At 43.3% G+C, this 12,804-nt stretch overlaps 1 protein-coding gene across 2 annotated transcripts in view; it reads right to left on the reverse strand.

Moving 5' to 3' along the window:
• Nucleotides 1-211: 211 nt before the first annotated feature.
• LOC144499747 (uncharacterized) overlaps nt 212-12,804 on the reverse strand; it is a 99,350-nt gene continuing 86,757 nt past the window's right edge. For both annotated transcript variants that reach the window (XM_078222186.1, XM_078222275.1), the window contains exon 6: nt 212-2,736. In XM_078222186.1, coding sequence (XP_078078312.1) covers nt 2,670-2,736 — 67 coding nt within the window. In that variant the 3' untranslated portion in view covers nt 212-2,669. The remainder of the gene's footprint in view (nt 2,737-12,804) is intronic.

Genomic DNA, 12,804 nt, shown 5'->3' on the forward strand with positions numbered 1-12,804 from the left:
ATAGTGGTTAGCACTGCTGCCTCACAGCACCAGGGGCCCGGGTTCGATTCCCGGCTTTGGTCACTGTCTGTGTGGAGTTTGTACATTCTCCCCGTGTCTAGGTGGGTTTCCTCCGGGTGCTCCGGTTTCCTCCCACAGTCCAAAGATGTGCGGGTTAGGTTGATTGGCCGTGCTAAATTGCCCTTTAGTGTCATGGCTATTAGGAGGTAAATACGTGGGGTTACAGGGAATAGGACCTGGGTGGGATTGTGGTTGGTGCAGACTTGATGGGCTGAACGGCCTCCTTCTGCACTGTAGAGATTCTATGATTCTAAATAAGGCATTTAGTTTGCCTGTATTGAAATAGCGTCAACAGAAAGGAAGTTAGTAATTCCTTCTCTTTTTTAAATAGTACGGTCTATTAGTAGTTGGGTTATTCCCCAAATTTATTATCTAATAGATAGTGGAATGGCAGGGCAGCTCCTAGCTCTCAAATGCTAGTCTTGTTCAGTGTGGGAATTCCAAGGTGCGTCCCATGTCCTGGATTACGATACGTACAGAAAGTGTTGTCAGTTGAAGCAGCAGCAGCTCTGGGTTTCAGAGCTTCAGCAGCAGTTAACGTCACTGCGGGCCATGCACGAGGTTGACAGCTTCCTGAATGACATGTTTATAGCAGGCAGTCAGGAAGAAACAAGCAGGTAGTCTAAGGGTCCCAGAGTGCATCTCTGAATGCTGATGAAAGGAATGGTTAATCTGGGGAGTGCAGCCAGACGCCAGTCCAAAGGCACTATGATTGGCTCAAGTGTACAGTGGGGCACGCCTGAGGTATTAAATGAATACTTTCCATCTACTTTTACTCAGAAAGAAGATGCTACCCAGGTCTTGGTGAGAAAAGAGGTAGTTAAGACACTTGAAGGGTTTAAAATTGACAGGAGAGATGATGGCCTAGTGGTATTACTGCTAGACTATTAATCCAGAAACTCAGCTAATGTTCTGGGGACCTGGGTTCAAATCCCACCACAGCAGATGGTGAAATTTGAATTCAATAAAAATATCTGTAATTACGAATCTAATGATGACCATTAAACCATTGTCGATTTTCGGAAAAACACATCTGGTTCACTAATGTCCTTTAGGGAAGGAAATCTGCTGTCCTTACCTGGTCTGGCCTACATGTGACTTCAGAGACACAGCAATGTGGTTGACTCTCAGCTGTCTTCTGAAATGTCCTAGCAAGCCACTCAGTTCAAGGGCAACTAGGGATGGGCAATCAATGGCCAGCCAATGATGCCCATGTCCCATGAATGAATAAAAAAATTGATAAAGAGGATAGGCTGTCTGCACTTTAAGGTGATAAGGATTGGATGAGATGAATCTAAGGATATTGAGGGAAGTGAGAGTGGAAATTGCAGATCCACTGGCCATAATTTTCCAATCTTCTTTAGACTCTGGGGTGGTTCTAGAGGACTAGAAAATTCCAAATGTTACATCTTGTTCAAAATATGATGTAAAGATAAGCCCAGATAGTTTAACCTTTGTGGTGAGGAAGCTTCTCAAAACAATGGCCAGAACTTTCCGGCCGTTCACGTCGGTGGGATCTTCTGGTTTCCCGTCGAGTGGGCTGGAGTTAGTGGGAATCCCATTGACAGGAGCAGGGCCAGAAGATCCCATCAACAGAAAACAGTGCACCGCCAGCGAGAAAAATGCTGAGGGGAGGCCAGAGAATCTCGCCCAGTAATTCAGGTCAAAATGAATAGTCACTTGGGCAAATGCAGGTTATTTAAGGAAAGTCAGCAAGGATTTGTTAAGGGTAAATCACGTTTCAGTAACTTGCTTGAATTTGTTGTCAACAGAGGGTAATGCTATTGTTGTGGTGCACATGGACTTCTAAACGACATTTGATAAAGTGCCACACAAAAGACATGCGAGCAAAGTTATAGAGTTATGGAATAAAATAAACAGTTAAAACATGGATATGGAATTGGCTGAGCGACAGGAATCAGAGAATAGTGGTTACCTTGATGTTTTACGGACTGGAGAAAGGTTAATAGTGGAGTTCTCCTGGGATTGATGTTAGGGCTCTTGTTCTTTATAATATATATTAATGACCTAGACCTTGGTGTACAGGGCACGATTTCAAAACTTGAAAGGCATTGTGAACTGTGAGGTGATAGACTTCAAAAGGACACAAGCAAGTTGGTGGAATGGACAGACAAGTGAAATTTAATGCAGTCTTGTGTGAAGTGATTCATTTTGGTAGAAAGAATACGGAGATATTTTCAAAATCTTGAATGGTCTGGACAGATAGGGAGAAACTGTTTCCATTGGTGGAAGGATTGGGAGAACCAGATGACACAGATTTAAGATGATTGACAAAAGAAGCAATGGTGTCATGAGGAAATGTGTTCACATAGCAGGCAGTTAGGAACTAGAACGGACTGACTGAGAGGATGGTGGAGGCAGGTTCATTCGAGGCATTCAAGAGGAAATTAAATATGCAGGTTTACAGGGAGAAGGCAGGAATGGCACTGGGTTAACCTGTCCTGTAACCATTCTGGATTCTCTGATTGTGTTTTAAAGCCTTATGCATTTCTGAAAAATAGGCTTAATATGATGAGTAAAATTAACAATCCAAAAATGTAAAATGTGCAAAAAAGGCATTTGTCAGTCTCTTGGGGATGATGAATAGTTCACCCAACATTCTCTTCATTCTCGCCAAAAATGAAGTAAGGTGCCACTTCTGCATTGCGACGGAGTCTGGAAATAAAAAGTACATATTTTAAACAGTCTTTTGTCTTGTTTTTACATACTTCTTATGTATTCTTCACAAATGCAATAAAAATACTATAGCTTCCAAAATAGAAATTAACATATATTTCCATTTTTATTTCATGCTTGATCAGTTTGCATGAGGAAAGCAACAGGTTGCCATATAAATTCTTTTGAGTGGAGAATTGTGCCCAAAATGTGTTTGCAATTGCACTAGCTGTGTTTCGACTGACATTCATTCTTTAATCACAAACATAAAATCTTCAATACACCAGCGCAATAGGGCAACATAATAGAATGGAATTAGAACAAGCATTTCACTAAGAGTGTCCAGTCCTTCATCTGTGAATAACCTGATCTAAAATCAAATGAAAATTATTTTAAAATCTAATCTGAATGAGTTAACAGTTCATTGATGTATACTAGGGTCAGTTTCTTTGCAAACCAAATACTTTAGGATATGTCGCTACTAGTGCCTGTCTTCCCAAAAAAATGGGAACAATTTGAAAAGCTTTCCCAAACAGAATCCCATCATTTCACTCGAGGGGCATGGCCACTTTTACGGATGGGGCCTGATCCAGTTGAATTGAATCTGAACCAGCTCAAAAGCTCAGTGAACTCCATGGTCTTTGGTGTTGTTTAGCACAATTGCATTGGACTCTGGTGCAAACCACATCCTGGAAGCTCCTGTAGTGTGACGTTCCGCATCCTGGAAACTCCGGCAGTGTGAAGTTCCACATCCTGGAAACTACGGCAGTGTGACGTTCCACATCCTGGAAACTCCGGCAGTGTGAAGTTCCACATCCTGGAAACTCCGGCAGTGTGACGTTCCACATCCTGGAAACTCCGGCAGTGTGAAGTTCCACATCCTGGAAACTCCGGCAGTGTGAACATCCACATCCCGGAAACTCCGGAGTGTGAAGATCCACATCCCGGAAACTCCGGCAGTGAAGATCCACATCCCGGAAACCCGGGCAGTGTGAAGATCCACATCCCGGAAACTCCGGCAGTGAAGATCCACATCCCGGAAACTCCGGCAGTGAAGATCCACATCCTGGAAACTCCAGCAGTGAAGATCCACATCCCGGAAACTCCGACAGTGAGAAGATCCACATCCCGGAAACTCCGACAGTGAGAAGATCCACATCCCGGAAACTCCGACAGTGAGAAGATCCACATCCCGGAAACTCTGGCAGTGTTAAGATCCACATCCCGGAAACTCCAGCAGTGTGAAGATCCACATCCCGGAAACTCCGGCAGTGTGAAGATCCACATCTCGGAAACTCCGGCAGTGCAAAGATCCACATCTCGGAAACTCCGGCAGTGCAAAGATCCACATCCCGGAAACTCCGGCAGTGTGAAGATCCACATCCTGGAAACTCCGGCAGTGTGAAGATCCACATCCCGGAAACTCCGGAGTGTGAAGATCCACATCCCGGAAACTCCGGAGTGTGAAGATCCACATCGCGGAAACTCTGGCAGTGAAGATACACATCCCGGAAACTCCAGCTGTGTGAAGATCCACATCCCGGAAACTCTGGCAGTGAAGATACACATCCCGGAAACTCCGGCAGTGTGAAGATCCACATCCTGGAAACTCTGGCAGTGAAGATACACATCCCGGAAACTCCAGCAGTGTGAAGATCCACATCCCGGAAACTCCGGCAGTGTGAAGATCCACATCCTGGAAACTCCGGCAGTGAAGATCCGCATCCCGGAAACTCCGGCAGTGCAAAGATCCACATCCCGGAAACTCCGGCAGTGAGAAGATCCACATCCCGGAAACTCCGGCAGTGCGAAGGTTCACATCTCGGAAACTCCGGCAGTGTGAAGGTTCGCATCTGGAAGTTCCTGTCTGGACGTTGCCCCAGGCCTTCTTCCAGATGAGTCCTGACATGTTCAGACCATCTTGGTCCGTTCATGCTCCAGACTGGTGTGATATCCCTCTCGGTGGCACAGATAATTGTATGGATGCGGCGCAAGGGACAGTTCCAGTCAGCCTTTCACCTGCATCCCAATAACTGGATAGAAAATGGCTTCACACCGGCTTCTGATGGGAATGGTGAGCCACTATGATGGGCGAGAGTGCATCCTTCCACCGTCATTTCAAACTCCCCACCATGGTGTCAGAACATGATGTTCTGTAGAGTAACAGCATCATTTGTGAGAGAAATAAAAACTCTTAATTTCTTCTTTCTTCTCCAAGTGAACTGTAAGATATGTGTTGTAATTAATTACTGCTCCCTAAGGGAGGACATGGTGTTCTTTTCCAGTTCCAGTGCCCATCTGATGTCATTTGAAAAACAGCTGAAATATGGTACATTAGCTTTTAATCTGTCAAATATATTGGGGTAGAGTTTGTTCTGTTAGGTTTGCACCTTATCTAATCTGAATGAGTTAACAGTTCATTGGTGTACAGTAAAGTCAGTTTCTTTGCTGCTTTGGACAACTACAATAATCACCCGTTGAGAGACACCAGAGTGCAAGTCACATGCTTAAGTAAATTGCTGAAGAAAAGCACTCAGAATACAATTATACTGCAAACGTTCTTTTCCAAATGACAATGCATTTATAAATACTTTAACATTTGCTGAAAATCCAAACCTGACAAATGCAGGCAATTAAAAATTAAATTGAGGTTCCAATGCAAGAGAATTATTCAACATTATTTGTCGGACAAATGTATCACTCACTGGGAAATGTGAAATGAGAACATATCACTTGCCTCCAAATTGAGAGGTTTGCTGGAAAGTACAATGTAAATTAAATCCAGCAGGAAAAACACAGAACCTTGTATCAAATATATTTGTGATTGCTCATCGTGCCGTGATGATCATTTGTGTAAACACTAATGTCCCTGATTAAACCTTACCTCAAAAGAAAGATCAGGTAAACATTGGAATTAACTGAATTAATGCATTAAAATTGCTACTTTTAAACTGCTATTCAAAATCTTTATGGAAATACAAAGAGATTTATATGCTACATCTGAATGTATGTGGCTACATTTTCCTGTGGGTGATTTTTGAGGATAATTAGAAATGCTTACACTTTGGAAGAAGAAAATATATCCTGTAGTGTCAAAGATAAACTAATAAAATTGAGGTTTTCAACAGTTCAGATACCAAGGGGGATATTAAACCCAACTATCTGTGTGTCTAAGTCAGTTAGGATATTAAAGTTTTAAACAGCTCAGACTCAAACCACCTCAACCCCACTCAATTCTGATTTCACAGGTCAGCCGGCAACCAATCTGCTCCCAGGAGGTGACTGCTCATTTAAATATTCAAATTAAGTTATGTCTCATATTTTATTTAATTCCAGCTGGTCATTTTTCCCATGCCTCACAAAACATGGTAACTATACAAAAGTGAGGGCAGCTGTATCCAAGCACTCTAGCTGTAGCTAATGAGTCCAATGGTGGAGTACAGAGAAGCTGAAGGGGGCAGAGGTGCGACTCATAAGTTGTGCAGCTGTTTCTGTCATTTGAAGATAGCATTGGTGGATCTATGCCACCCAGACTGAGTTGAGGAGGTCCTGCAGATGTGTGCCATTTTTTGAAAATTGGGTTGTTTGCGCGCTGCTGTTGGCAGCTAGCTCCTGGAAGGACAGGAGCTGAAATTCATCATGAGAATGACAGAGGTTGGCATTTTCCAGTCCATCATGGTGGAACCGGCTACGGGAGATTCAGCAGCCCAGCTAACAATCCGTTGCCTTTCAGCGGGACCGGATAATCCCGGCAGTGGGCAGGGACACAAATTCCCACCCACAGTTTTGAAGGACTTTGTGACTGAGTTTGATAAGCTAAAAGTTGATTTATTAGTGTCACAAGTAGGCCTACATTAACACTGCAATTAAGTACTGTGAAAATCCCCTAGTCGCCACACTCCGGCGCCTGTTCAGGTACACTGAGGGAGAATTTAGCATGGCCAATGCACCTAATCAGCACGTCTTTCAGACTGATTGAGGAAACCAGAGCACCCAGGGGAAACCTACGCAGACGTGGGGAGAACATGCAGACTCCACACAGACGGTCACCCAAGCCAGGAATCAAACCCAGATCCTTGGTGTGAGAAGGGAGAGGGTGTCCTGAGCCCGATACCTAAGGAGTTGAAACACTGTCGACAATGGTGGGGAAAAGGGAAGGATTGGGGCTTGTTACTTTACTACGATTTGCAATGGGATATTTCCGACCTTTACACTCCTGATCCATGTGGACATTCCCACGAATCCATTCTGACAACCAAAAGCAGTCAGCCACCTGGTAGGGTCCGGAATATTCAGCATGTCAAGCCAGAGAACAAGCCAAGCCAAATTCCTAAGATCTGCCTTAGTTGTATTTATTATGTGGAGATGCCGGCGTTGGATTGGGGTAAGCACAATAAGAACTCTCACAACACCAGGTTAAAGTGCAACAGGTTTATTTGATAGCACAAGCTGACCTCCTCAGAAGACAAACACGGGACACGACGGACAGAGTTACCTTCGTCGTCCAGTACTTCCCCGGAGCGGAGAAGCTACGACATCTTCTCCAGAGCCTTCAACATGTCATCGATGAAGACGAATTTCTCGCCAAAGCCATCCCCATATCCCCACTTCTTGCCTTCAAACAACTGCACAACCTCAAACAGACTATTGTCCACAGCAAACTACCCAGCCTTCAGGAGAGCAGTGACCACGACACCACACAATCCTCCCACAGCAACCTCTGCAAGACGTGCCGGATCATCGACATGGATGCCATCATCTCACGTGAGAACACCATCCACCAGGTACACGGTACCTACTCTTGCGACTCAGCCAACATCGTCTACCTGATACGCTGTAGGAAAGGATGTCCCGAGGCATGGTACATTGGGGAAACCAATTCAGACGCTACAACAACGGATGAATGAACAGCGCTCGACAATCACCAGACAGGAGTGTTCTCTTCCTGTTGGGGAACACTTCAGCAGTCACGGGCATTCAGCCTCTGATCTTCGATAAGCGTTCTCCAAGGCGGCCTTCATGACACACGACAACGCAGAATCACCGAGCAGAAACTGATAGCAAAGTTCCGCACACATGAGGATGGCCTCAACTGGGATCTTGGGTTCGTGTCACACTATCTTTAACCCCCATGACTTGCCTGGGCTTGCAAAATCTCACTAACTGTCCGGCTGGAGACAATACACATCTCTTTAACCTGTGCTTAACGCTCTCTCCACGCACATTGTCTGTACCTTTAAGACTTGATTACCTGTAAAGACTTGCATTCCAACTATGATCTTGTAAATTGAGTTTGTGTCTATATATGCCCTGTTTGTGAACGCAACTCCCACTCACCTGATGAAGGGGCAGTGCTCCGAAAGCTTGTGCTATCAAATAAATCTGTTGGACTTTAACCTGCTGTCGTGAGACTTCTTACTTAGTTGTATTTGCCATTTAATGTGCAATTCATAGTTTACAATTGACCGCAATTTACTGTTAATTCATGTTTAACTTATGTTGGTTCTTATGTTGGTTCTTGATGTTTGAGAATAGAGCTAAGATAGTATCAAGTGTTTGCTTTGTTTGACTCTTATATAGTAAAAGTTCTTTGTTTTTAAACCGTGGAATCCTGCGACTCCATTCTTTTAGTCAATAATTGGTATTTCATATTTCTTTTTGAAAAATTACTGGTCTCTATTTAAATCATAACACAGTCCTGCAAAATGAGAGATAGAATAACACAAACTCCTCCATTTTAATGTCTTGAAATTAGGCTTTTAAGAACATAAGAACATAAGAAATAGGAGCAGGAGTAGGCCATCTAGCCCCTTGAGCCTGCCCCGCCATTCAATAAGATCATGGCTGATCTGACGTGGATCAGTACCACTTACCCGCCTGATCCCCATAACCCTTAATTCCCTTACCGATCAGGAATCCATCCATCCGCGCTTTAAACATATTCAGCGAGGTAGCCTCCACTACCTCAGTAGGCAGAGAATTCCAGAGATTCACCACCCTCTGGGAGAAGAAGTTCCTCCTCAACTCTGTCTTAAACCGACCCCCCTTTATTTTGAGGCTGTGTCCTCTAGTTTTAACTTCCTTACTAAGTGGAAAGAATCTCTCCGCCTCCACCTTATCCAGCCCCCGCATTATCTTATAAGTCTCCATAAGATCCCCCCTCATCCTTCTAAACTCCAACGAGTACAAACCCAATCTCCTCAGCCTCTCCTCATAATCCAAACCCCTCATCTCCGGTATCAACCTGGTGAACCTTCTCTGCACTCCCTCCAATGCCAATATATCCTTCCTCATATAAGGGGACCAATACTGCACACAGTATTCCAGCTGCGGCCTCACCAATGCCCTGTACAGGTGCATCAAGACATCCCTGCTTTTATATTCTATCCCCCTCGCGATATAGGCCAACATCCCATTTGCCTTCTTGATCACCTGTTGTACCTGCAGACTGGGCTTTTGCGTCTCATGCACAAGGACCCCCAGGTCCCTTTGCACGGTAGCATGTTTTAATTTGTTTCCATTGAGATAGTAATCCCATTTGTTATTATTTCCTCCAAAGTGTATAACCTCGCATTTATCAACGTTATACTCCATTTGCCATATCCTCGCCCACTCACTCAGCCTGTCCAAATCTCTCTGCAGATCTTCTCCATCCTCCACACGATTCACTTTTCCACTTATCTTTGTGTCGTCTGCAAACTTCGTTACCCTACACTCCGTCCCCTCCTCCAGATCATCTATATAAATGGTAAATAGTTGCGGCCCGAGTACCGATCCCTGCGGCACGCCACTAGTTACCTTCCTCCAACCGGAAAAACACCCATTTATTCCGACTCTTTGCTTCCTGTCGGATAGCCAGTCCCCAATCCACTTTAACACACTACCCCCAACTCCATGTGCCCTAATCTTCTTCAGCAGCCTTTTATGGGGCACCTTATCAAACGCCTTTTGGAAATCCAAAAACACCGCATCCACCGGTTCTCCTCCATCAACCGCCCTAGTCACATCTTCATAAAAATCCAACATGTTCATCAAGCACGACTTTCCCCTCATGAATCCATGCTGCGTCTGATTGATCGAACCATTTCTATCCAGATGCCCTGCTATCTCCTCTTTAATAATGGATTCCAGCATTTTCCCTACTACAGACGTTAAGCTGACCGGCCTATAGTTACCCGCCTTTTGTCTCCTTCCTTTTTTAAACAGCGGCGTAACATTAGCCGTTTTCCAATCAACCGGCACTACCCCAGAATGCAACGAGTTTTGATAAATAATCACTAACGCATCCACTATTACCTCTGACATTTCTTTCAATACCCTGGGATGCATTCCATCCGGACCTGGGGACTTGTCCACCTTCAGTCCCATTAGTCTACCCAGCACTGCCTCTCTGGTAACATTAATTGTATTAAGTATTTCTCCTGCTGCCAACCCTCTATCGTTAATATTTGGCAAACTATTTGTGTCCTCCATCGTGCAGACCGACACAAAAAACTTATTTAAAGACTCAGCCATATCCTCATTTCCCACTATTAACTCCCCCCTCTCGTCCTCCAAGGGTCCAACATTCACTCTAGCCACTCTATTCCTTTTTATATATTTATAAAAACTTTTACTATCATTTTTTATATTAATTGCTAGCCTAGCTTCATAGTCTATCCTTCCTTTCTTTATCGCTTTCTTAGTCTCTCTTTGTTGTTTCTTAAATTTTTCCCAATCACTTGTTTCTCCACTATTTTTGGCCACTCTGTACGCAGCTGTTTTTATTTTAATACTCTCCTTTATTTCCTTCGTTATCCACGGATGGTTCTCCCTTTTCTTACAATCCTTGTTTTTTGCTGGAATATATTTTTGCTGAGAACTGAAAAGGATCTCCTTAAAAATCCTCCACTGTTCCTCAGCTATCCTACCTGCCAGCCTGCTCTCCCAGTCTACCTTAGCCAATTCATCCCTCATCCTATCATATTTCCCTCTGTTCAAACAGAGGACACTGGTTTGGGACCAAACTTTCAAATGCTAACATTAATGCAGCCAAGTGAAATACCTTGTTTCATTATAAGCAGATTAGCAACTTTGCTAAGATAGTAGAAAAAGACATTAAATCATAGTTTTAAGTGATCTTGCTTTACAGTATGAAGTGCCGGACTTCAAGTTTATTGTTGAGGGGAATAGCACAGACTCTTTTTACAGGTCTCCTGCCGAATTTGTTTTTCTCTTTGCTAAGCACACAAGTAGAATCCAAGACCACATCTCTTGGCCTATTCATTGCTGGTGGCACAGTAAGTTTAGGATATAAACTTTTTTTTAAAAGTCTTCGCTTGCCAATAACAATGACATGGATGACACAACTTAATAAGCAAATTGGTTTTTGAAATATCCACCCACACATTAGTTGAAACACACAAATGTGACACATCACCATTTATAAAGCATATATTCTGGGCAGCCGGAAAGCCATCGCCATATATGAGTGCCCAAACCAAGCTATTAGTAATGCTCTGCGTTACTACACAAACAAATAACAGGAAATTAGAAACTTGGTGCAATCATAACCTCTCTTGAAATACACAAAAATCCATGTTTATATTACCCTTTTCGTTAAACTACGATTGAAATTACAACATAGAAATTTACACAAGCGGCCAAAGGTTTCTCAAACTTCTTTAAATAAATAAATGCCCCATTTTAAAGTAACCACTGTAAGATGTTTGAGTACAGGCCAGACCATAGAAATTTTAGTGCAGATTTTGAACTGGAGTCAACCCGACTAATTCCAATCTCTGCCCTTTTCCATTACATTTTATATGTTTCTTTTATGAATATTTATCCAAGCTCTTCTAAATGATATTATATTCCATGCCTCAATAGCCACATTAAAGCAAATTGCTCCATGTTTCGCTAAACCCCTGTGAAAATTTGTTCTAACTGCATATTTTACCTTCTGCTGATAATGTTTAGTCTTTCCCCCTTGTCACTAATTTGGCAATTGGTGGGAATAAATGCTTGTACAAATTCATCTTTTCCTTTTTATATTTACTCATTCTGTAAACTCAAAATCCTCCTTTGCCCTCTCTGAGGGTGAAAATTCAGGGGAAAATGGTCATCATGATCACTGGGGAGATAGAACCATAGAATCTCTACAGTGCAGAAGGAGGCCATTTAGCCCATCAAGTCTGACCACAATCCCACCTAGGCCTATCCCCATAACCCCATGCAATTACCCTAGATAGTCCCCCTGACACTAAGGGGCAATTCAGCATGGCCAATCCACCTAACCTGCACATCTTTAGACATCTTTGGATCATTTTAAACTTATCATACCAGTAGGAAACTGGCATGATTGGATCAGCTGACCATTTCACATCTCACTCAATTTCACTTTGAATGACGTCTCTCAGTTGCCTGCCAATCAGCCAATCTGATCATCAGTTGCCTCCCTATATACCTCTGTATTATAGCGCTTGGGGCGAACGGGATCAAAGGTTATGGGGAGAAAGTAGGATTAGGCTATTGAGTTGGATGATCAGCCATGATTGTGATGAATGGTGGGGCAGGCTCGAAGGGCCAAATGGCCTCCTCCTGCTCCTATCTTCTATGTTTCTATATACCGCTATACTGGTACATCTTTCAGCTCTGAATCTTACTATTTGGAGGTATATTTAATACTTCACCTCCCCTGTCCCCACAAAAATAGATACTACTCCATATTTCTCACCATTGAGCAACATCTAACTATCTGTCCACTCCACTCATTCCATTTCCTCATAAAGTTTCCCATACACCATAAACATTATATCAGCAATATACTCTGATATTATTCCCATGCTATTTGAAAGGTGAGGGGGTGAGTAGCGTAGTGGCAATGTCAGTGGACTAGTAATCCAGCAGCCCAAGCTAATGCTCTGGGGGTATGGGTTCAAATCCCACCACAGGAGCTGGTGGGATTTAAGGTCAATTAATTTAAAAACATCTGGAATTAAAAGCTGGTCTCAGATAACTACTGGTCAGTGATGGTGTCTATGAATCAATCATCAATTGTGGTTAAAACCCATCTGGTTCACTGATGTC

Source organism: Mustelus asterias, chromosome 1 (genome assembly GCF_964213995.1).
Source record: "Mustelus asterias chromosome 1, sMusAst1.hap1.1, whole genome shotgun sequence".
Classification (NCBI taxonomy): Eukaryota; Metazoa; Chordata; class Chondrichthyes; order Carcharhiniformes; family Triakidae; genus Mustelus; species Mustelus asterias.